General features: G+C 46.6%; 1 protein-coding gene across 1 annotated transcript in view; it reads left to right on the plus strand.

Moving 5' to 3' along the window:
- Positions 1–26,270, plus strand: part of LOC119438165 (vitamin K-dependent gamma-carboxylase-like) — a 53,895-nt gene that overhangs the window by 22,819 nt on the left and 4,806 nt on the right. Inside the window, exons 6-12 of the mRNA XM_049660488.1 lie at positions 7,349–7,455; positions 10,904–11,071; positions 11,937–12,117; positions 16,015–16,338; positions 18,138–18,292; positions 19,198–19,376; positions 23,901–24,031. Of these exons, the coding sequence (XP_049516445.1) occupies positions 7,349–7,455; positions 10,904–11,071; positions 11,937–12,117; positions 16,015–16,338; positions 18,138–18,292; positions 19,198–19,376; positions 23,901–24,031 (1,245 nt within the window). The remainder of the gene's footprint in view (positions 1–7,348; positions 7,456–10,903; positions 11,072–11,936; positions 12,118–16,014; positions 16,339–18,137; positions 18,293–19,197; positions 19,377–23,900; positions 24,032–26,270) is intronic.

Below are 26,270 nucleotides of genomic sequence, written 5' to 3' on the forward strand. Positions count from 1 at the left end.
CACTCTCACTCACTCACTCACTCACTCACTCACTCACTCACTCACTCACTCACTCACTCACTCACTCACTCACTCACTCACTCACTCACTCACTCACTCACTCATGGGCGCGATTAGCATGCGCGTATGCATTTGCGGTATGGCGTCGTGTGCCATTCTGTTTCTAATCGGCAGGGCACATGACGCCATGAACTTTATGGGAATTCGAAAAAGCATCTTGCCACGGATATGCAAGATAGCTTTCGTGAGCCTTCAGTTTGAGACAATGTATAGTGTTTCGTCACGCACTCATCAAACTGACAGTTACACAAGTCGGATTGTGCATAAGGAGTTGTGTAAGCTCCTACAATTATTACACGAGGAGGACCAGAACGCTTTTAGTTAGACGCCCACATATGTTGCATGGTAAGCTGTTCGATTAAAAAAAGAAAAGTACGCGCGTGGACAATACACTTGTGGACGTTGTGGCCACACCGTTGTGTCTGCAACATTTAGCGGCGAAAAGGTGTGAGCGGCGTGTTGGCTAGTGCGGTAAAAAGGTACTACATTCAGCTACGCCTCGACAGAGACCGGCCTTTTCCTATATAGAGCGTCTGGCCCAATCTTGTACACGCTTGGAACAAGCTATCGCAAAAAACCGCAGCGTGTAGAAACGAACCCAAAATAAGTTCATACGCAGGGCTATGATATCTCCGTGGGGGCACGCGAACTACATAAGACATTATAAGCCATGGTGCGTTCATATGGAAGCACAGCGCAATAAGGTGTTGTGGTTTCGACACTCCCCCTAATCACACATCAGTGTACTTAGCTCCCCGAAAGTAGGCTTTTTTTATCTCTGGTTCCATTTGTACAAAGCTGCCAAAATTAATAGAGAGGAAAGCACTGATTAAAACTAAAGCTGATGGCCGTATTTGCCGTATACGCTCTGTATCGAACGCCTTCGAGGAAACGTCGCCATTTATTTTACTGGCTTTGCGGCTGATTTTCAGGACAGAGCAGCGGGGCAACTGCCCCGCATCTCTCAGCGCGTTTCACTGCAATAAGCGCATCAGATGTTGTTGTTGTTGTTGCCTCAAAACATGGCTCGTACCCACGAGGGGGATTGGCCACACTGGATAAAATAGCTTTGATCCAAAAGTTGCCTTTCTTCCTCTTCGAGGCTTTCCCTCAACTTTCATCATTCGTAGCACGCTGGAACAACGCTTCGTAGACAGCGCGAGGACCGGAAGCTTGCAGCCGTGACGTCATGCTGGCGGGCTGATGCTGATAACCCTTACGTTCAATACATTCAGAGGAGGGAGGTAACGGGAGGGAGGGGGAGGGGAGGTTGGCCCCGGCAAGCGAGAAGCAACGCTGCGCGTTTTGGCCACCGCGCTCTTTGATACGGCTTTGAGCATCCGTCCTTCAGTCCTTGTGATATCTGTGAGACGTTAAATTGAGGCAGTGGCACTCCGTTAACGAATGCGGCGTTCTGCTGCTGTGAAAGGTCGTCACACATGCTTTTTCGCTTTCCCTTTTCTCTGTTCTTCTTACAGCGAAGCTGTATATGCCTAGGCTGAAACACTCGTGCTCCGACCACAGAAACCCTCCGGCGGTAATAAACCTATCGAAAACCTATCGAAACCTCGCGTCTCGTTCACTTGGTATACAGGGTGTTTCATTTTAGCTTCACCAAATTTTTAAAAATTGCCTGTGGCAGATAGCACAATTATAATCCTTGATCTAAACTACTCGATGAGGCGGCCATACTTCCGCGAGAAATCAAAACGCCTAATTGAATAATTAACACAATTACGCTAATTAACTTTTTAATTAATTATTTTACGGCACATCTTTCAATCTACGAATTATAGTAGCTGAGTTCGCAAGGCGTATCCAGTTGGAATTAATTCTCAGGACTGAACCAGTTGCGAGATATTAATTTTCAATGTGTCCGATGAAATGCATGGGCGTTCCAGTTAACTTTGTGCGTCAATGCATAAAACAGCTTTTTCCTCAAAAAGTTAACTGGAACGCCCATGCATTTCGTCGGACACTCTGAAAATTAATATGTCGAAACTGGTTCAGTCCTGAGAATTAATTCCAACTGGATACGCCTTGCGAACTCAGCTGCTATAATTCGTAGATTGAAAGATGTGCTGTAAAATAATTAATTAAAAAGTTAATTAGCGTAATTATGTTAATTATCCCATTAGGCGTTTTGATTTCTCCCGGAAGTAATGGCCGCCTTATCGAGCAGTTTAGATCAAGGATTATAATTGTGCTATCTGCCACAGGCAATTTTTTAAAATTTGGTGAAGCTAAAATGAAACACCCTGCATACCAAAATTGCCATAGAAGGGTACGAATGTATGACTAACATGACTGATAGGTCATAACATCAATAACATCACATGCTAGTCGGTTACGTCACGATTAACAATAATAAAATCACGTGTGGTGCATACCCGCACTGGATATGCGGGTATGAGCCAGAGACAAGAGAGAAGAAGAAAGAAAGAAAGAAAGAAAGAAAGAAAGAAAGAAAGAAAGAAAGAAAGAAAGAAAGAAAGAAAGAAAGAAAGAAAGAAAGAAAGAAAGAAAGAACGCGTGGCTCATACCGGGGCCGCAGATTTCAGCTTCGCTGGTTTACCATCGGTGGTTTATTTTGTTATCGTCGTCCTCATCGTCATTGGTGTTGTTGTCTTATTATTCTTCTTCTTCTGCTGCTGCTGCTGCTGCTGCTCATCACACACATTTGCTGTTCTTAGTTGTTGGCCTTGTTCACGGCCGTACTCGTTCCAGGCACTCGAAAAAAAAAAACAGCCCAATGGCCATTTTGTACTGCTGTTAAGAGGGGTGCACCGTTAAGAGGGCAAGTTGGTGCACCGTGAGGGAATGTGGTTCCAGCAAGGTGAAAAGACGCAGAAAGATGTAGAATGAGGACACGTTTGTATAGAAGGAGGACACGTTCGTCCTGTGTCCTCCTTCTACTTGGGCTCGCGTCTTTTCCCCTTGCTGGAACCATCATACTTTCACTGTACTTTAGTGGTTAAGGTCAAGCCGTGATACGGGAATGACAGCGGAAACTTCAAAATTGATTGCACTTTCTATATCTTCCCTATTCTTTTCATTGATTCCCTCAAAGAACAGTTCTTGTGCGTGGGCCAGAAACCATTTTAACTGCCATTTGCCGCGATACGCAATTTCTCCACTCTCTTAATATAGAACGCGACTGTTCATACGACGCTTAACGAATGTGCAGGAACTTGGCCAAAGGCACTCGTGCCAGTGCGCTGGTCGGCTGGAAATGATGGCGCGTCGTGATATACACAGTGAATCCTCACAGGCGTCTAATTTTGACTTGAATCCAAGCGAAACTAGAATGAAGTGCGCGAGACAGCTTCAACACTTAACGTAAAAACAAAACCACGCTAATACGTTACACGATATACATATTTCCCCTGTTTATATAAATAGAAGTGGGCGATTTCGCTCTCAGGGCGAAGCATTGAAAGCGATAGCAAGGGTTAGATTTGCTCTGAATCCAGTGTTCTAAGAATACGCGGGGGGCGACATGGCGCCGCACAGCACGCGAGGCAACTGCTGGAATATTAGCGTTCTCACAACACTGGAATGATGAGGAACGTTACCACCGGTGTTGCAGGCGTCGACGCACCTCAAGGGTGCACAATATGAGACCCAAGGAAGACCATCAGGCTTTGTAGTAGTGTGCTCCCTGCCCTATGCGGCGCACGCTTCTAGCTGAAGCCGCGTATATGTCGCCGGAGCCGGAGGCCGCTAGGGGCGCTGGAGATAGTTCCACCTGAAGACCCGCGCCAGCGCGTGCGCTCCTGTCACTGCCATTCGCTTGCTGCAGTCTGCACACGAGGACGCGAATCGACTTGATTTTGATTGTTTTTGTAAAGTGCAACGTTCGTCGACTTGTCTGTGCAACGTCCTCGGACATCCTTTGTGCTCGTTCTACGGTGCGCTAAGAAACTATGCCTAGTCGCCGGCGCAATTACTGTTTTGCACCAGGGTGCCGGACAGGCTCGCCGAAGGCCTCTCTTTTCAGCGTCCCACAAGACGAAGAAAGAAGACAACGGTGGGAAAGGAACTTACACTGCGAAGAAAAGAAGCTTGACCAAACATGTGCCGTGTGCGAATTACACTTTGAGCCGCGTTACATAATCAGGGACTTCGTTCACGTCGTTAACGGCAAAGAGGGTTTTTTTTTTTTTTTTTTCATTTCGGCGTACTGCATATTCTTAAGCATGCTCTTAAAGTGCTCTGTATTTAGTGTGTGCTCTGTGAGAAAAAATATTTTTTGTAAACATTGTTATTGTTGTAAAATGAAATATTTCCGGCATGCACTAACAGGGAGATTTGTAATATTTTTGGAATCTGTGCAGTTCTTTGAGTATTCTTCGGTTGGGCTCATTTTGCCTATTTTTCACTGCTGCAACAATATTGTACATCGTTTTTGTTTCGATGCTGTTCCTAATAAAATGTACGAACTTGAAAGTGCATTCGAAAATAAGAGCAATTTTATGCGCTCAATGAGCAATGCCACCTGCTCGCTGAAATCATTGCTCGAATTATTGTATACAATTAGAAATAAGCTTGTTTGATATTTTAAGGAAAACAATTTTTCATAAATATATGCGCCGTGTTTTTCTTTCCGGCGATGTGTACCCACACGTCGTGTATATGCATTTATGATGCAAGAAAACTGTCCGCAACGTGACCAAGTGCGGTCAGCTTGGGCAACAGTTCACTGCTAATGAGAGCGGCGCTAGCTCGACACTGGCCTTAGTGGACCGCAGTGGACGATTACACGGTGATAACTAGTACTAGATATATATAAAACGAATCATCGCGCTCACATAATCGTCACAGTAACTGCTACAAACTATCGCAAGCTGCCCACTTTGGTGGCGAACCAGCGCCCAAATTCATGCACTTGCGAGGTCATCGATAACGCCTCCTGAGCCGTCGCAGTCACAATGGTAAAGTTATATATATGGCACAAAATGCGAATTGACGCCTTTCCGGTAATACAGAGCAAGAACTTATTTAGATTTACGCTATTCAGTGAAATAACTTGCATAGCGTAGGCGCAAGACTGCAAAACGTTGCAGGTGCAAATATTTGTAGCGCCATCTCTCGGAGGCGACATCAAGGGCCTCAAGCGGAGCCGTCATCTGAGCCCACTACCCCTATTCTAGAACACTATAGTGGCTTAAAGTGTACTGTCCGTTCCGCTCGGACTACATTTGTGCATCACTGTGTGGTATATACGAGCCCAGCTTCTTAGCAGGAACGCTACAGTGTTTGTGCGCACAACTCTCGTGCCGGCTTAGGGAGGCAGAACGCTGTCCTCGAAGACAGCTGTCGTGACGGTTTGTTCTCCAGCCTGGGGGGCTCAATCAAAGGTGCTCTATACAGGCCGCCACAAATTCGCTTTTGAAGACTTCCACACGCACCGACGTCGACGCCGAGCTATGGATATCGTGCGATTCGCCGTCGGAAGTCCATCATAACGCTTTTCAATCTGTCCCTGATTGGACTCGTGGACAACCTCCCAAGCTTCGTTCGACTCTCTATCTACACCAACGACATCTTCATTTGGGCGGCGGGTGTGACACGGCTTCAGTTTCGCGCTAGGCTTCAGAAGGCAGGGTCGGCATTTTGTAGCGATGCCTTTCCGATGGCAATGACTTTTCGCGCTTATCGCGCTTGCTCAGTGGTCAGAGCGACGGTCCGCACACGTTATCAATGGGATCAGCCGGCCGTGAGCGGTGGATGATAAGACTAGTATAGAATAAGGCATAACGCATCGCTACAAAATACCGGCCCAGGCGTCTCTTCCGCTAGCCCGACCGTGGCTGCGCATGGCTGACCGCCCATGCCCTGTTTTGGAGGTAGTCTCCGGCGAGTGCAAATGGTGGGCGAGCCGAGATGGGTGGTAGCCGCATTTGCGTATTCTTTCTCCGCGCGCCTTGCGGTGGAGGTCGCATTATCTCAAGTTTCGGAGACACGTTGAAGCGGCAGGCAGCAGAAGCGTTCGCTCCCCTCTGTTCGCGCTCTTCATTGGGCCAGGGTTATGGCAGCGAGTGTTCGCGGTCATCGAGTGAGATCTGTTCATGTTTGCCTGTGTGCGCATGACATGCTTGTTCATTTGATTAAATAACTCTGGGGTCTTACGTGCCAAAACGTGATTATGAGGCATGCCGTAGTGAGGGACTCCGGATTAATTTTGTCCACCAGTGGTTCTTTAACGTGCACCCTATGCACGGTATACACCCTATGCACAGTACACGGGCATTTTTGCGTTTCACCCCATCAAAATGCGGTGGCCGCAGCCGGGATTTGGTTATATAATTAGCAATCGAGTGCTTAGTGCAATTTATACGGCCGATAAATCTACGAACCTTACTTCGTGTAATGGTCTAATACTTCGCTATCGTTATCAATGTTTTTCCTTTCGGGCGAAACTGCAACTTTCTATTATTGCGATAATTATATGGTCACTCCAGGCGCATTTCTGCCGTCGCCGTGAGGTTCCGTATGAAGGCCACGGGCGATAAAATCGTCGCCGCGCGCTGCTTGCTCTATGTGCGAGGGAAAGCGTGCGAGGGTGAGCCGGCGATCGCGGCTCAGTCTCCCGTACGCAAGCGAACGAAGCGGGAAGGAAGCGCGCCGTCTTCCAGTCGCGTGCAACACTCCGGAGGGAGGGCAGGAGGAGGGGGGGGGGGGGTGCTTTACTCCGCGCCGCCCGAGCGACCACGCGAAGCCTTGCCGCCGGTGCAGCAAGGCTCCGGGGGAGGGTAGGGAGGGGGTAGGCCGCTTTCTGCACCGCGCGCTCCCGCCCGGGCGACTGTATCTTGAAAGCCATCTGTGGCGGGGGCAGTGTTCTTCCTCCCTGCGCTGTTTTCGCGGCTTAGTTCGCTTTGATGCGAGTGGCGGGACGAAGGTCAATTCGCTCGCTGCTGCTGCCACGCTTACTCAGTACAGCGTTTTAACAGCAAGTTTCCGCGGTCATCAAGTAAGATATGCGTTCATGTTTGCTTGTGCGCGCGTGACACCAAGCTTGTTAATTTAGTTAGTATGCGAATGTTTGCCAGTTTATGCAGCCAATAAAGCTGCTATCCTTACTTCGTACAGCTGTCCACTAGTTCGCTATTGCAATCGATGCTTCGCCTGTCGGGCGAAACTGCGGCTTTTTATTACTTTTTGAACGATGATTCTCACACGTCGATCAAATAATTATAGCTTCTAAGCAATGATTACTCACTCTCAACTACGTCATTGCTGCGATTCACTATAGTGCAGTAACTAATGCAGCACCATGTCATCGCAGGTGTTTCTCGTGTACTTCATCGCCGGGCTCAAGAAGACTGACAGGGATTGGATCGGAGGTCACTCTATGGATGGCCTGGGACGTCACTGGGTCTTTGATCTATTCAAGTATGCCCGCATGTTCCCATGTCGTTAGTGTGTGCAATAGTCTGATGTAGCCTTTATCTGGCTCTAAAAAGAAGTTTTTGATTTCGTTTTCAAGGAAAGAAAGCAAGTCTATATAAATTCGTTGTCAAGCCTAATCCCAGTAGTTTTCGCCAAATCTGAGAAAGAGGGAGAATCATCATCATCAGCCTGTATTTATGTCCACTGCAGGACGAAGGCCTCTCCCTGCGATCTCAAATTCGTCCCCATTGTTGCTGAATAGGACAATGTCATTTGCAAACCGAAGGTTCCTGAGATATTCGCTGTGGATCCTCACTCCTACTTCGCAGTTCGTTCCCCACCTAAGAGCTTGAATACTTCTTTTAAGCATGCAGTGCAGTGAATAGCATTGCAGAGATTGTGTCTCCTTGCCTGACCCCTTTCTTCATAGGTAACTTTCTACTTTTATTGTGGAGAACCAATGTAGCTGTGGAATCTTTGTAGATATTTCCCAAGATATTCACGTATGCCTCCTGAACTCCTTGATTACGCAATGCCTCTATGGCTGCTGGTATCTTTACTGAATCAAATGCCTTTTGCATAATCTATGAAAGCCATATAGAGAGGTTTATTGTACTCCGCAGATTTCTCGATTACTTGATTGATGACATGGATGTGATCCATTGTAGAATATCCCTTCCTGAAGCCAGCCTGCTCTCTTGGTTGATTGAAGTCAAGTGTTGTCCTGATTCTATTGTAATTATCTTGGTGAATATTTTATACAGTACTGAAAGCAACCTAATGGGCCTATAATTTTTCGATTCTCTAACGTCTCCCCTCTTATGAATTAGTATAATGTTGGCATTCTTCCAGCTCTCTGGTACACTTGAAGTCATGAGGCATTGCGTGTAAAGGGCCGCAAGCTTATCAAGCATGATATCTCCTCCATCTTTTATTAAATCAACTGTTATTTCATCTTCTCCAGCCGCTTTTATCCGGGTCATGTCTTGCAAGGCCCTTCTAACTTCATCGCTAATTATAGAAGGATACTAAAGAGGGAGAGTAATGCTTGCTAAAATTCACTATGATGGACCATGAGGCATGGGGAAGTGAGTGTAAGGAATAGGGCCATCAGGTATACCATCTCGCGCTTAGCGGGGCTTTCCGACAATACGTCGATGGCGTTAGGCCCTAGTCCTGAATACCTGACCCTTGGATACACTACAAGAGCGCTGTCCTCGTAATCATGCACGGGTCCTGTGTGGCCCCGTAGGTATTCTTAGCGTATATACTTCTCGTGGCCATAGATTTCCCCGTAAAACGAACTCAAGACTCATGGTGTGAAAATGCAATCGTACACCAAAAAATGATGTGGTTGCGGAAGTCGCTCCCTGTAGTGGCCGTATTTGTTGTCAACCGATTCTCATGCTGGGATTTTGATTAAGTGTTGCAATAGTCACAATATCCAATATCCCTTCCGCTTGTATTCGGCGCCGCAGCACCTACTTTCATTGACTGAAGCCATGAAGGTAGTGCCTGAGTTCGAGTGCACTATTTGTCCGCGATGATTCGACTTTCTTTAGCTAGATTAGTGAGAATCCAGAGAAAGTCTGGGCTCTTGCTGAGTAAAAACTTGTGCGGTGGGTATAGGTAACGACCCCCAAAGTCGTGTATACCCTCTGTTCAGTGTTCTCCATCGCCGATGGCAGAAAGGATTGCAGGGACAGTGTCCGTCCGGAGAAAGAGAGTGTCGCCAGGTGGTTTCGTGTACCCAGCTGCATTCTGTACTCAACTGCGAAATTTTTGATCACTTTCATCAAGCCACTGACTGACATAAAGTAATTCTGGATGGGCGCACACATTAGGTCTGTGCGGCGTTATTACTGTGCGCGGTGCACGCAATATGTGATAATGACTATTTTTTGCATTCACATATCCTGGTCGAGCACAGGAGCTATTTCACCGCGACAAAGCAAGGTCAAGAACACTATAGACCTGCAACCGATAGGTAATTTCGCAGTTGCTTAAAACAAGGTGCTTCTACCGGTGCCCAAACGACGTACAATTCATAACACTTGTTCTCATTTTCTAATAGCATAATTTTAAGTCGTTGGCGTCTTGCAGCAACGCCAGAAACTTCGATGGTGCATATGGAAGAGACATGTAAATACCAGCAGTAACATAGTAACAAATATAACGTTCTTGAAAAGACGAGGGCAAAGACGAAAGACACAACACAAGCGCTAACTTTCAACAAATTATTTATTTGAAACCGAGGCACACATATATACATTGACGACACCGATATGGCATAACAAAATGCCATGCGCAGAGATAAGGCCTTCTTTTTGCATTCATGCACGTATACATTCATTTAAAAAAAAATAAAAGAACAGTCGCACTATAAAGATGTATACGGTTTTATGAAGCAATTAAGGGCCAACCAACGATAGCCAAAGAGTGCCCCAGTCACACTATCAAAGCTCCTCACTAGGACACTTTCAAAAATGATAATTACATCTCTGACAAAGATAGGGAAGGAGTGCTTGCGCACTCAGTGCCCAAACTAAGAATTTTCGATGCTTCTATTATTCAGCTTGTTAGTACATCTCTGCGTATCAACAAAACCGCTGTCTTTTGAAGAAAAAAAAAACAGTTCGCTCGTACACGTGCTACAATGCAAAGCCACTCAACCATCGCGTCCTTTCCTTCCATTATTGCGGTGCTCTCTTCATCTATCATTCAGGCAGCGGCTCGCCTGCCCGACATACTGCTTGCCACCGGAGAGAAGTATTTGGTGCACAACTGCCTCGCTGCAATTCGCAAACCGTGTCCCAAGCCGGGTTTTTCCTTTTTTTTTTCTTTTTTTTCTTTTTTTTTTTTTTTTTGCAGGCGCGCGTCTTATTCAGTAGTGGATTGCTAATCTTGCAAATTGTTGTCCACTTGCATGGGACCGAAAAATTGCAAGTTTGGACACTGATTGTGTAAGCATTCCGTTCCTCTCGTTGGTGTACCATAAATAGGCCTCTTTTATCGTTCCACACGGCGCACGTAGCAAGATGTCCTTTACGGAGGCGAGTAATGCATGACCTCACGCCTTCCGTGACTATACTGTGTTTCGCAATGTATATGGCACTGCAGAGTGGGAGCCTGTACCGGCGTCAGCCTCATAGGAGCGCAAGTTATGCGAATGCGAATGCACGGATCCGTGCATTCGCATGGATCCGTATATAGCATGGATTACACGGATGTACCACTTTACGTGAGCAAGACAACAACAGAGCCTCCTTTCACGATTCCCAGTATGTGTACCAGACAGCTGCAAATGCACGTGAGTGTGTTTGTTGTTCATAGCGCTGTCTCAAGGAAATTATAAGGCACTTTTTTTTTTTTTACTAAAGAAAGAGTGAGAGTGTGTGTGTGATTCATTTCATGCAGTATCAAGAGTGCTCACTCGGGTGGCAAAATGCAGGCTGGTAATGACCGAAGAGCAGGTGGACGCGTATGTGGTCCACTGGGGCGGATTCCTGCTAGACCTGACCGTCGGCTTCCTCATGGTTGTCACAGCACTGCGGCCCGTCGGAGTGATTTTCTGCGTCCTCTTCAACACCATGAACTCCAGGATGTTCGCAATCGGTGCGTTCGCTTCGCCATCTAGAGGACTGCAATAGCTGGCACCTTTGCTGCAGTGGTGGTGAGCACCGTTAGGGTGAACACCTCATTAATATTCAAGTTTCTATAACTTCAACATGCCTTCTACTTCAGGGGGGGGGGGGGGGGGGGGGGGGATGTGCCGAATACGACGCCTAACGATGATGCCGATAAACAAAATAATCGTTTAATTTATTTTGTGCTAAACATCAACTGCTACAGACTCGTGAATACTAATGAGGTGTTCACCCTAACAGTGCCCACCACTGTACCTTGCCTTGAATACAAGCGACGTACCTCGCCAGGAGCAAGTATATATGTAACCGGACCGGGTTGTGCTTTTTATGACTCATTACGCGGGCAGCGGCGGATCCTCGCATAATGCTAAGGACGATGAATGGTTAGTCGATAGCAGCAGTAGATTATTCGCCGTGAAGTTAGGGTGCACCGAATTTCGGTTACTATAGATGACACATATCTGAGCGACCGATTGTACACATATATTTCAGTGCCTCGATGGATATTTCAGCTCTGATGAGCAGTGAATTCGGGCAGTCGGTTTCCCATATTACCCCGTTTCGGGCACATACACTTGGAGGTCCAACTAATGAACGCGCTCTACGAGCATACAGTTGAGGAGTTCGAGAATACTGACAATAGGAAAAGCTAGGTAAATGAACCGTTTAATCGTGTTTTTCGTTTTTTATCGCAATGCGGACAATATAAAAATGCAATGAATGATTTATTCAGCTAATCAAATGCCCTACACAGCATTTTAACTAGCTCATTTAGGTGGCCACACTTAAATTCGAATCAGTGTTTTGTTTCTCATGCTGGTCGTCGCTACGTTGAAGAAATCTTGCCATTTCAGGAATGTTCCCGTACGTGATGATTGTGCTCACGACCATATTCTTCGACTATTCATGGCCCAAGAAAGTCGCAGCCGTGTTGCCGCTGTGCATCAAGAATATGGTGCCGGATGTCTCTGCGTCTCGGCCTGACTTCAGCCGCTGTTGGTATCCTGGTCGACGCAAGGTAAGCACAAGTAGCTGGATGCTTTGACGGCTCAGCATCACAATGTATGCGTCCATGCGCGGATGCAAACGTAAGAATAATGAAGGAGCACAGCCCAATTTTTTTGCCTTAGGGATCGCTCTATAGCCGTGAATGGTTATAAACACAGCGTAATATAAGTGACTGCACTGGTTACATTCAGTGTCCGTGAGCTGTGATAGTGCCAATAGGTATAATGGATGGCGTTCGGTCATCTTATGTTCGCTTCACAAAACTCTCACCACGTTGGAGAGCACTGCACAGAGCAAGGACTTTCATAATGTCTGCGTGCAGCCCGTTCTTGAGGCGGAGAGTGAGCGTACCGTTATGCGAGTGCCGTCGCTCCCACGTTGCATGCCGCGAGCGCAAATGCCGCGCGCGCGCAGCGCGGAAACTGTCAGCGTTTTCCGCTTCGAGGATATGCCGCACCACAACTTGTGCCTTACAGCCAGCGAGTCCAACGAGAAGAGAAAACAAAACGACAGAAAATGAGAACAAAAGAAAACCGATTCCCACCCCCTCCCCCTTTGACCACTGATAATTCAAAAGCAAACGTATGCTTCTCTCCAGGGCCACTTTCACAAAAAGTTCTTATGCTATAGAGTTGTTCGTATGCACAAATTCCAGCCAACCCTACTGTTTCATTAGTGAAGGCGGTAGGCCAGTGGCAAATCGCACTTACAGAACGAGAAGCTTCGTGAATTCGGCTCCAGGCTTTCTTGGTCCCTTCTTCGCACGTCGACCGTGACGCCTTCAGGTTCATGCACGTGGCCTCGGTATACGAGGACTATCAGTTCCGATTCATCTGCTAGCACGCCTTTGTCATTGCAGTTGCACGCCCACTCTTCCTCGTCCTCTCACTTGCCTGTCTTGCGCAATCAAGCGATCTCACCTCGTGCAGCCCGTTTCGCACTGCGTGTGCAGCGGCACCAGCGTGTAATCCAAAAAAAAAAAAAAACGCTAATCAGGGGCCTAGGCCCTTATTCACAAAAAAGTTTTTACGCTAGAATCGGTCGTAGGGGAAAATTTCAGCCAACCCTAACGGCAAGGAGCACGAGCGAAAAGGTCTGTGAATTCGCCCCCAGATTCACAAAGTTTGCCCTTCGTAAGTTTTCTTGTCATTGGCTGCCCGCCTTCTCTAAAAATACGTCCAACATCAAGATTGGCTGGCATCAGCTATTACGAACAGTTTTAGCGTGAGAAAATTTTTGTGAAGACGCGCCCATGCAAGATAAGATATTTTCGAAAAAGAGCGCCAGCGTGACGTTCTCTACTGGCGTATAGCGTCCAGGCGTTTTCTAGAGAAGTACGCGGTGAGGAGGGCAGAGCGCGCGTATATAGGGAGCGTAGTGAAGCCGAGATATAAATCGCTCACTCTCCTCCGAGCCCAGATGTCCCTTAACACCCGCGCCCGACGCAGAAAGAAGTAGGCGTGGCCCCCCAGACGAGGCACAGTTTATGCGCCGCTGTCATGTGCAACTTTCGTTTTGATCCTGCAAGAAGTCAGAAACACTGCGAGAAACACAGGCTGATCGTGCTTTTAATTTTTTTGTTCTTTCATTTGGCGGAGAGAAAGGCAGAGGGTGCCAATTTTAATTCCTTAAATAAAATCAGAGAATCATTATATTTTATGCCTGCATTTTAATGTTAATGAATCAGCAACGAGCAACGTACACAAACTGCAGCATCTGATATAGAGCTGCCGTTTCAAAAACTTTCGTTGGAACAACTCTGCAAAACTCCTATTTATTTATTTATTTATTTATTTATTTATTTATTTATTTATTTATTTATTTATTTATTTATTTATTTATTTATTTATTTATTTATTTATTTATTTATTTACACTACCTTTCTCTTGGAAGCTGTCATATGACTGGGATCTTGTGCACAAAATACAAATATTAGTGCAGTGAAAACGATACTACCAGCCTTTGGCAAGTGTGCCTATAGGTATGGGTATGCCCATAGGTATGCCCATAGGTATGCCTATAGGCATACCGTGTGTCTGTATAGGCAGCTTGCCTATACAGACACATGTGGTCAAGGCGCGCACCCTGACGAGCGCTGCATAAAATCTCCTCACTAAAATTGCGTTGCTCCTCCATATAGTACATGAATACTGGTTGGCGAAGCCGACTCAGAAGTAAGCGCTTAACGCATTTGCGGTGTCGTGTGACCTCACTACAGAATTTTCGTCGGTGTCTATGCTCGGTAGTCGTCCAAACTGGAGTGCGGTTCTCTAGAACTTAAGCGAGAACTTAGAACTTAAGCTGTTTGTGAGAATATGAAAGTCACATTAAAAAAAAAAAGTGAAGAAGGTAAGACTCGTGGTTCCCAATTAAACACAGTGACAGGAGCGTACACCGCGATGTTCATCTGAACGTCGCGGTGTGCGCTCCCTTCACTGTGCTTGGGAACAGCGATGCTATATGGCCGCTTAACCGAGCAAGCTGTCCTTCCCGTTCCAAATTAACACAGCAGGATTTTTTTAACGCACCGTTACTTAAAACACCGCTACCGTCAATGTCCCAGTTAGATACTGGCTGCACGCGCTAGCTAGCTATGATGAACAGAGCATTTGCAGATGACGCCTGCATGGCATGTTCAGGGGCGCTAACGGAAGTTGCACAAAGAGGTAAAGAAAGAGAGAGAAATAGAAGGAAGGTAGAGAGGTGAATCAGACGAACGTCAGGTTTGCTACCCTACACAAGGGTTAAGGGAAAGGGAGAATGGAGAGAGCAAACGAAGGAGAGAGTAAACTTCTGCGCGCGCCCGGGAGAATGCGTAAGAGGGCTATAAACGGTCACGCAGACCGGTGCACTTCAAGAACTGCAGTAGTTCATGGATAGCTTTCTTCACCAGCGACCATGGTCCCAGAATTATTGTCTCAGAAACAAGCCGTTTTAGTGGGCGTCTGTGGAGAGATGAGATGGACGTCGTATTTTAAGGACAGGTGCACAACAGGCGTTCAGTGTTTTCTTCACATCGACAAGAGTCGCACGTTGGTCTATCGGCCATTACAATGCGGTAATAAGCGTTCGAAAATGCAACTTCGAGCCACAGGTGGTATATTAATATTGCATCACCGTAACAAAGAGGTTACTTAGCCGGCACTTAGTGACGCTCGGAGAACTCCAGAAAGCTTGTTTTGTTTGCGAGAAGCGACCGAAGTTCACTTTGCAGCGTCCGGCCTGACCTATGGAATTCGAAGCGTCTAGGTGCCTTCGTGGGCCGACCGGGCTGCCTTGTTACCGAAATCGTTACTGACGATGCCACAATGACTCGGAAGGCACTCAAATATGATATCGTGCCCTTTTTCTAGAGCATGCGGGTTCTTTTCTTTTAGGTCGGGTACCATCTCATTTTATGGATGAGATTAGCTGCTTTTGAGATGAAAAAACACTGCACATTTCTGTCCTTGTGGATCAGTGACATAATTCACAGCAGCAGGGAGATCTAAAATTGCTGTCCCCGTGGATATCGTTATGGGCAACGTCTTGAACCTCATTGTGAAATTCAAGGTAAAATTATGCCGCAACATCTGAGGCGGAATTCACCAAGCTTCTCGTTTGTAAGTGATCTTTGTCACTGTAAATGCTTTTGTGAGGATAGTGCTGTACAAGAGGTGTAGTATGAAGTAAGCGAACAACAAATACAGTCAGACCTCGTTATAAGGAAACGAGATATAACGAAATAATGAATATAACGAAGCAAGTGAAATTCCCCTTGAAATCCCCATAGAGATTCCTATTGCAGTACACGTAATAATGGATATAACGGAGTAATTCTGACTCCCTCGTCAACTTCGTTTTAACGAGGTTTTAGCCTATAGCAATGCAGAAAAGCTTTTCTTTTAATCTTCGAGCCTGTGGTGAGGCGCAGTGCTCGTTGTTTTTAATAAATGCCCGTATTACCGCTCCCATATATGCACACGTGCAGGGCAACGTCCAATGCATCGGCAGTCGAAGGGCCGAGCGTCGGCTGTGCAGGTGGAGGATGACGGCGCTCCTCGTCTGCCTGCACGTGGTTTTGCAGCTTTTCCTGCCGTACTCGCACGGCCTCACCAAGGGCTACAACACATGGACACAGGGCAGTTATGGCTACTCCTGGGACATGATGGTCCACAACTGGAGGCCCGTGCACGTCAAGCTCGTCCTCTATGACAACGCCACACACAGGGCCCACTTCCTGGATCCCGAGGCAAGCATTACCGCAGAGCACCGCACGTGCCTTTAGCTGGCTAGCAGAACAGAACGCCTCAACGAGGAAAATGGAAGGCAAATAAATAACGAAAGGAAACAAGTAGCCAACTCGACCGAGAACTGTTGTGCTTTTGCCAAACATAGGTTTCAGGTGTATACGATAAAACTCGACGTTGTTAATGCACAGCGACGTCTTAACTATGCCACGGCACCGCAAATTAAGGCGTATAGTTTCAGCTTTTTCCTATTTCTCTTTCTTTGTTATATTTAATATTATTATTACACAAGCGGTTCAGTCGCATCAAGCGCGAGCAAAAGCATTCACTTCGCGCGCGAACTCTTATTGTCTCTTTCGGTGCATTGCACGCTAAATGAACCAATTAAAAAACCACCTTTTTATTGGTTCATTTCTTCTTGTGCCGGAAATCGCACAAAAGCGTAGTGGCCAGGCAGATCTCTGAAGGTTAAAATATGCTGCATGGCCTCTTGGTTCTTTACAGAGCCGACATAAATAAAAGTCTATGCATTGCAGATACTATTGTTAACCCTATTGTTTATAACTCTAACGATATAGTACACAAGTTTGCCTCGGACGGAAACGCCAGCGGAGCGTGACAAATCAACATTGCGGAACGCTTTTCTTGGGAATTGCCTTCCCGCTCCACGAACACAGAAGTGAAGTAAGCACTGAAATTTCTAAAGAATCTACGTTGCCGAATGCGCTTCCGATCATGACTTCCACATTGCCCCGCAGTCACGAAATCTTTACTGCCGCACGCCGAAAACCGATTATTTGTACGCTTTTACGTTTCAGTTGTTTCTTTAGACCGCGTGTAACGCGTGCGTGTTGCTTCTCGTAGCAATTCCGTAGCCTCTTTCCAACACATATACGGGAGGCGCACAGGAAGAGGAAGTTCCGCTTTATTTTGCCGGTGAGCGCGCCCGTACTTTTTTTTTTTCCACACACACTCCTTTGTTCTTCACTCGGGCACATCTGACACGTGCGCGTTGAATGTACACGAAACCCTGGGTAAACAAAACGGATGCCGAGGCGGGAAAAAAAAAAAAAAAAAACTCACTTGCTCACCACGCGCAACGCGCGGATTACATCTGGCATAGTCACGCACGCGCGAGGCGTTCGTTGGGAACGAATGAGCGCCGTGCGCATACCTGCGTATTGGTTACCCTGACGGCTCGCTATAGCTTACATCTTATTATACTGATTTAATGCTATATTCCCTCTTCGCAGTACTGAATGGTGTGACAAAATAGTGTCGCTGCCGTTGCGAGCAATGACGCTTGCGCAGAGAGACGTTTTCCTGTAAAGTGTATTCGACTGCTGCGAAGTGCCGCGAGTGGTTATGTAAATTATATCAACATTGTAGGACAAGAAGGTGCAGTCAATAGATGGCTTGCACTGACGTCATTGTAGCCGCCATGTTGGTGCACCAACACGATGATAAGCTGGGTTCGTAACATCACGTGAAAGCTTTCAATAAGATGGATTGGACTGAAGTGCTCGTAGTCGCCATGTTGGTGCCCTAAAACGGTGATAAGGTGGGTGCGTGACGTCACGTGAAAGCTATCAATAAGACATGATTACTAGCGTAACAGGACAGGGACTAAAGAAAGAACACGGGGCTAGCGTGGTCCCGTGTTCTTTCTTTAGTCCCTGTCCTGTTACGCTAGTAACCGTGTCTTATTATGCTCGTTACCAACTAGCCCAACTTTCTGCCTTAAGTCAATAAACAGAATTGGTGTCTGTGATCATGTGTGTTTAATGTTGTCGGACTACAGAAGTTCACCACCTCGAGGCGGTGGCACCACCAGGCAGACATGGTCGTCCAGTTTGCCCACTGCATACGCGACAGGGTCCGGCAGGACTATGGCATGAAGGACGTGGAAATATACGTCGACGTCTGGATGTCGCTCAACGGGAGATTCGCGCAGAGGTGCGTGCGTATGTGTTTATGTGTGTGTGCGTGCGTTCGTGTGTGTTTATGTGTGTGTGTGTGCGTGTGCGCGCGTGTGTGCGCGTGTGCGTATATGTATGTTTGGGTATGATTTCGGACGCTAAAGTAATTTGATCTGCTTGTGGGCGTGCGCGCGCGCAAGAGTGAGTGACACAATATAACGTATAACTTATGTGAACCAGGTTCTCTAGTTATTCTCACGACGTGAAAACTGCCGCGATTTATTTAAGGTATTAATTGCGCGATTCACGCTTGTGGGATTATAATCCGCTAGAGTCAAGGCGTCATTAACAGCACGAATTTGAAAGTAAGGCAGCCTTTCTGGTATAGCCCGCGCACGTACGATAAAAGACGCCATCGCATTTTGTTTGTGAGAAAATAAATTGCAATGCGTAGTGAACGCATATCCGTAATGAGTTTCCCTTTCAACAAGGCTAAACTGCACTTCTAATAGAGTTTCCTTATTGATGTGGGTACATTTCGAGCTGTTGTTTGCCGGATAATGCCACTTTATTGGCAGCACTCGACCGTTTGCCAATGTTCTGCAATTGGCACCCAAAATCGTGCATAAGAAGCGTGACTTTATGTGCTTCAGCTTGAAAAAGTGTGTTCAGGTGTGAAAATGCGCAGTGAACTCTTGGAGATTTGCGCACGTACGCGCGCTCTGTGCAACGACGACATAACCACCGATGTGGCCAGCTATCGCATCATTCTGGACATTTGTTTCCGTACTATCCTCCAAGGTGAGCTCTCATTTAAGTTCACCACGGTGGCCGCACTCAGGAAAATTCGAGACGCGTCTTGTGATGTAGTCCAGTGCTCGCGTCACGGCGTTCGAAGAGTACGGCGATATCGGTGGACTTTCCATTCGGTCGTGTGCGCAGGATGTACGACCCAACGGTGAATATCCTGGAGCAGCCCTGGTCGCCGTTCGTCGAAGTGCCATGGGTGCTGCCTGTGCTCAGCAACTTCAGCGAATGGAGGGATAGCATCAAGAAAGTCCGGGGCCGAGTGCATGCTGCCTCAACGCTGGCAGATGTTGAGTTCATCGCCGACTTTCCGGGTAAAACGAGAAAGCAAAGAAGTGCCATTTTATAGCTATATATAGATAGCTGCTATTAGTTCCGAGTGTGACCTACAAGAGCGCTGCGAGCACCGCTCGCGTGACGTCCGATGACGTGCTACTCGGGTCTGTAGTGTGTGAGAAGAAAGAAATTGGAAGGGAAAATCTGTACGATAACGCAAATGGTACTGCCTTGCTATTTGAGGCTCGAGCCGGTTGCCTAAGGACCAAAACATAGCGGAGCAAATATTCGGAACTAGATGAGGCATGTGTATATGCTGCAGCAAAAATCTGGAGACCATGCACTCAGCACATCCTAATGGGATGCGAAGGGATTCACTCAGTGAGAACCGTAGGAAACGTACACCTTCCAGAAGCGCTTGGATTTAAAGTGGATGGAAGCATCAACTGGTCAGCACTCGAGATAAGCAAGAGGCGTTTAGAATACTGGTGGGAAAAAAGGAGGGAAAAGACTGATACGACCGGATCTGTTAGTCATAGGTAGCGGTACAAAGTAGATTTTGAAGAAGAAAAAAAGAAAGATTAAGGATATGTATACAAAAATGCTAGATAAAAAAAACATGTATAGCATACCTGATTAAATCAAGCTGGCTAGCTGACTGTCACCGCCCCGTTTCAAAAGGGATGCAATTCAATCATGATCGTTAAGATCAATAGGCTGCTGCCCGGGCGGCGTCCGCGCGCCTCCCGTGCACGCAGTGTTTCCGTTTGTTCGCTCTATATAGTTATCAGGATTAGCACAGGTCTGGCGGTCACTTCAAGTAGCTTTTTCGGCTGTTTGGGTTTGTAACAATTAATTAAACAGCTATATTCTAGAGAACAATCCATTCCTCAATGGAAGCGTTTGCAGTGCCGGCCGACGGAAGTCGGTCCAGAGCGGTGCAAAGTTTTCATGCGAGGTTCTAACCCATGGAGCGGAAGTTCAGGTGGATAACCAAAGCATAAACGCGGAAATATGATAGAATGTCTAAGAGACACAGGAATATTTTCTGAGGCGCAACAAGCATGTAACAACACGCTGGTTATATGTATAACTTCTACAACCTTTACTTTGATTGTAACCCACTAAAACTTGATTTGTTACGACTAGTAGTTCATGATAAAACACCAAAATTTTTGCCTTTGTCGACTGGAACGTCCGGCAGTCGAACGAGGACCGAACTAACACTAAAATCGAGATTCTGCCCGCGTTGTTTGCTTTGTATAAACTGCTTCCCAAAAGTAATCTGTTGACTCTGTTTATAAGAGAGAGTAACTTAAAGTGAAACGAGTTGAGACTGCCAGTTGCCAGCATACGGAAAGGCAGTGGCCATTAGTAATTCCCTTTTAATGATACACTTTCAACTCAGGTCAGCGATTTACAGGTTATATTGCTTCTGGAACAGTTATGACAGTTCCGTTTCTCTAAGCTGGCACAACTGCTCGGCCCAGGCTAGATACTATATGTCTTTCAGACTGTATGGTTGCAGCCAACAAGAAGTCAAAGCCTCATTCGTCGTGTGGGACACACTGAAAGTATCAATCACTGAGGTGGTAAAATCAAGCAAATTCATGGGAGCTTTGTGATGTCTTCTGTATGCGTCGGTGCTCCGTGGACTGAAGAAGTGAGAAGTTGTGTTTGTATACTTAAACCAAAAAGGTTAGAAACATCACGCTGCACGAGGTACTTAAGTTAGCCTCTTCAAGGCAGCACACGCTCAGATCTACTGCCTAGAGTATAACCTAGGCACTCCATTTGATGCTTAAAGGGCTGCCTCATAATTTCAATTCGAAGTCGCAATGAGCCGATGGGTTTCTCAAGTAATAGGTTCCTCACCATAACGACGGCCCGTTGGTGCCATTGCGAGAGGGCTGTGCCGTATCGTTGAATGGAGGCTGCTGCAGAAAATGGAACATCCCATCACTTTTAACGGCTTGGCTTTCGCTTTAACCGTAAAAAGTTTCTTTTGGGGTGATTGTTGTCCAGGTACTCGTGAAATATATGACACGCAGCCGCACTATGAGCACTGAACAACGATTTTTCTGAGCGGATGTTGCGGAGAACGGAGACTGTAGTAGAGTATAGTAGCAAATTGATTTTTTTTAATCATTTCTTTTACGCGTTATTATAGTGCCTACATTCGATTAGAATAACTCACCAGAGCAACAGACGCTCGATGGAAGCTTGGCAGGCAATATCCGTCTTATATACGCATTTACGATGTTCACAACAAATAGCAAGGTTGCTGCTCCGTATAAAATGCCGTGTCTGCCGTAACTAAGGGAATATTCACACCTCAAGCAAAATATCGTACACATTTTACGCGCTCAATTTGCGGGCATTCTTCTTTAAGAAAAATTTATCGACATACACGTGCCTAGAGCGGTGCATGGGTCGCTTTTTTCTGGCCGGGGCCCGGCCCGAGCCCGGTTCGCGAGCCCGAAACTGTCATGCGCTGGCCCGCCCGAGACCGGCCCGGTGTTTTGAAATCTGGCCCATACCCGGCCCAGCCCGTTAGCCCTTGACCCTTTGAACGAAGCATGGTCCAGTTCCTCGATTATTATAAAGATACCTGCCACACAAGGATTGTTTGTTAGAAACAGACTTCACTGTATCAGGTTTTCGAAGAGTTGTTGCTTGCAAATTAACACGTAAAAAAACAAAGCAAAAATTACATCCTCTGTTCATTATGCTCGTGCGTCACCGTGTGATGTGAACGCCCGGACATTTGCAAAATAGTAGCACAACAAATTTAGGGAAGGCATAGACGACTACTCTTGTACACACAGCTAGCCATGTGACACACACCAGGTGACACGCAAGGGTAACGCTCATGTGCGGCCATATTGTCACATGGAACAAGGAATTTTTCTTGCTTTATTCTACTTCACTTTAATCTCGTCAATTTCTCAGTTAGAAATTAAAGTATCCATGTTTCATAATGTAAGTGAATTTTGGCTCTGTTTTAACATGGGGGTGTTAAGCACAGTGTACGTAGAGCATAGACTACGATGTTTCTTTTAGAGCGCAGCTCTTAGGCGCCCGTTCCTGCGTTGAGCGTCGGCGTCCCTCGGTGTAACCGAGCGATGGAGCACAGCAAAGGATAAAAGAGCGAACGCGGAGCGCAGTGGAGGATGAACGACGGCGAGAGCGAAGAGAGCGCGAGGAGGAAAGCGGAGGAGGAGAGCATGGCGAAAGGGTGAGAAGGAAATCGGAGTGCCGTACGAGACGTGCTCCACGGCGGCGACCAGGTACGCGGCGAGCGCGTCCATTGATACCCTATATGAAAACAAAGCTGCATTCTACCGGTGCTAACATATGGGGCAGACACGTGGAGGTTAACAAAGAAGCTCGAGAACAAGTTAAGGACCGCACAAAGAGTGATGGAGCGAAAAATCTTAGGACTAACGTTAAGAGACAGGAAGAGAGCGGTGTGCATCAGAGAACAAACGGGGATAACCGATATTCTAGTTGACATTAAGCGGAAGTAATGGAGCTGGGCAGGCATGTAATGCGTAGGAGGGATAACCGGTGGACCATTAGAGTTACAAAATGGATACCAAGAGAAGGGAAGCGCAGTCGATGACGGCAGAAAACCAGATGGGATGATGAAGTTAGGAAATTTGCAGGTGCAAGTTGGAATACGCTAGCGCAAGACAGGGGTAATTGGAGATCGCAGGGAGAGGCCTTCGTCCTGCAGTGGACATAAAATATAGGCTGATGATGATGATGATGATGATGAAAACAAAGCACTGGAGTGGGCTTCAGATCCACTGCGCATGCGCTACATCGCCTGCGCCGCCGCCGCTAGAGAATGCGCTCCGCGCGAGCCATACGTTCCCGTGTTCACGCTTTCTTTTTGGACAATGAGCGACGCAACCGGTGGAAATGCTTCGCCTGCCACTTCTGCTAAACGAGCTGCCCGAACAGATCGAGGCTCAGCGCCGCCACCGAGAGGACCCTGTCGTTCATAGTCAAATTATTTGCCACAATATATCGCGAATTCAATGCATGTAAACAGCTGCGCTCAAAATTCGCATTACGGAGTATCGTAATCGTCGGTGAAGTTTTTTTTGTTGTTGTTGTTTTGTTTTCTCCATCAAGTTAGGATCTCATATACTTCTTCATGAAACTTTGGGTAACAGCGCAAACAGACGACCACAAGAAGGGAGACACGGACACACAGGCGCCTGTGTGTCCCTGTCTCCCTTCTTGTGGTCGTCTGTTTGCGCTGTTACCCAAAGTTTCAAGATGTACCAACTCGCCCAAAAAGAAGTATTGATGATATACTTCTTCATTCACGCTAACTCTCAGTGAAACTGCGTAGTACCAGAAAGAACGAATACGAGGCAATGAATTCACGAGGGCTGCGCCATGTAAGGTGCCAAAACGCCATTTTAAAGATACACGGAAGGAATACCCGCCGTGACCCACTGTGACGCACGACTTGGTGAACGTGTTGCTATGCACACAGCTAGATTGCATGGAAATCGTGCCAAGTCGATATGTCACTGTCCTTGCAGGATTTTCGCTCGTCAACTACATGGGCACGAATTTCGACAACACATCACTGGAAGTTCTGAAGGGAACCGTGGCCGTCTCGTTTCCCTCGATGAGATCGACCCGGATACTGCAGACCGGCGAAAGCACAAACGTGAGACGAGTTTTTGCTTCACACTGCTAGTCCCTGCGAGCGCCGGCCACGAGTGCTTGTCGTTCCATTAATTCGTGGTGACTCATCGCTCTGGTGGATGGCGTGAAAATAACCACCATCCACCCAAAAACAAGCCTTGCATGCGACACGGGCATTTATGAAGAAGTAAACTTCGGAGGAGTCTCTTATAAACAAGCAACATGACGAAAGAGCGCGGCCTGTCCTCCATGTGCATCTGCGAACAAAGGACGACATTAAATCAGCGCACCCCTTTTCGCCGTCGCGCAAATAAGACGGTTGAGCCAATTGATATCTCCTGAAAGTCGTTGTTTAGGTATTAAAACCACGCCAACGCAACAGAAAAGTAGGGTGCGGCTCTATACTTTGCCGTTGTGTTGTTGTGTTTATTAAATGATCAGATTCCGGGAAAACAGGCCGCCAAGGAGCCGGCTATCCCAATCATCAAAAATAAACTCAAGCAACTAATGGAACCCAGAAAAAAAATTATAAACAAGCGAAAGAAGAAGAAAAAAAAAGCAGACAGGAATAGAGCATCACTTAGCTCAGGCATAACCTATGCCATACACCATGTCTGTGTTTACAAACAGAGCTCCCCAAAGATTTCCGGTCAAGCGCTTGCAACAACAAAATTTACAATAGCCTATAACTCTACAGAACTCTCCAGCTGGCACCAGTTTTGCTGAATGAGTAAGAATTTTTTGATAAGTGAGTTTTACTGCTAATTGCAACTGGAAAGCTACATACATGAGCTCGACGCATGAGGCACTTCCCTTAAATTTGAACGCATCAAGAACATCTGCCTATACCGCATTATGTGACCAAATACTTCTTTTTCCTTGACCAACTTGACTGTCAAAAATGCATGACCGGGAGTTTTCTGGGGTCATGGATGCACTGCTGCCACAGCGCGGATAAAATGTTCTATATTATGTATTTATAAGCGCACCCGCCGTGGTGGCGTAGTGGCTATATACGGCCTTGCACTATTAAGCCCGAGGACTCGGGATCGAAACCCGGCCGCGGCTGCCGCATTTCGATCGGGGCGAAATGCAAGAACGCCCGTGTACCATGCATTGGGCGCACGTTAAGGATCCCCAGGTGGCCAAAATTAATACGGAGTCCTTCGCTACGGCGTGCCTCATAATCAAATCACGGTTTTGGCACGTATAAAACCCCGGAATTTAATTTAATAGCTAAAGCGCGCGCTGTATCGGCTACATGCATGCGAACGTTCAGTCACAGCGCGCGCTACCAGAACAGTCACCACATGTACTGTGTTGTGTTGTATGAATATGAACCGATCAGCGCCGAAATGCGCGTTAAAAGAGTTATATTTGTCGCAGGCAATTTACACGGGGGATGAGGGCATGTACGTGCACACAAGAAATGTGTTGCTCAGTCAACGTGAATTGATTGTATAGGCCGTTACGAACATGGCTTACTATTGCCGACGTCCGAAAAAGAAGGTCATAGGTAATGTACACTTAACCCATTCCGACACTCATTCGAACCACGACACTCCTGAACCGTGCACGGTGTTTGTCCGCGCGGAGCATGCACAGCGAAGCCTGCTTGGTGAATCATGGCTGCTTACGCGTCAGAAAGGCATGTTGCACGGTGCTAGTTTTGAAGTTCTGAACGCACTGTGGTGAAACCTGGCAGCAAGCGATCAAGTTGGCTTGGTAGTACCATGCACTGTTTAAAAATAATAATAATAATAATTGTAGGGGCGCGCCCTAAGCGCGCTCCCGATTGCAGCGCCAGCACAGCGTTGCGCAAGACGCGTGAAATGAACACATTGCACCTCTGCGTTCGTTGCGTGCTGACGTGTGTTCCGCCGCTCGTATCACTATAATAATAATAATAACAATAATAATAATAATAATAATAATAATAATAATAATAATAATAATAATAATAATAATAATAATAATAATAATAATAAACAGGAAAAGTATGGCAATTTTAGTGACATAACTTTGTTTTCTTTTATTTTACGTTTCTCACTTTTTTCCGAGCTTCATAAAATGTTATATTGACAGTTTCTCCCGTCATTTCATAAAAAAAAATATTTCTTACATAATTCACATCGGAGTGAACCTCGATCTTACTCCCCTCTTGACTGCAGTATGCAGGTAGTTCGAAGGCGACAAATGCTGCCGAGGTGGTTGCAACAAAACATATAAGTATAGATAACCACGCAACATAGAACACATGA

Source organism: Dermacentor silvarum, chromosome 1 (genome assembly GCF_013339745.2).
Source record: "Dermacentor silvarum isolate Dsil-2018 chromosome 1, BIME_Dsil_1.4, whole genome shotgun sequence".
Classification (NCBI taxonomy): Eukaryota; Metazoa; Arthropoda; class Arachnida; order Ixodida; family Ixodidae; genus Dermacentor; species Dermacentor silvarum.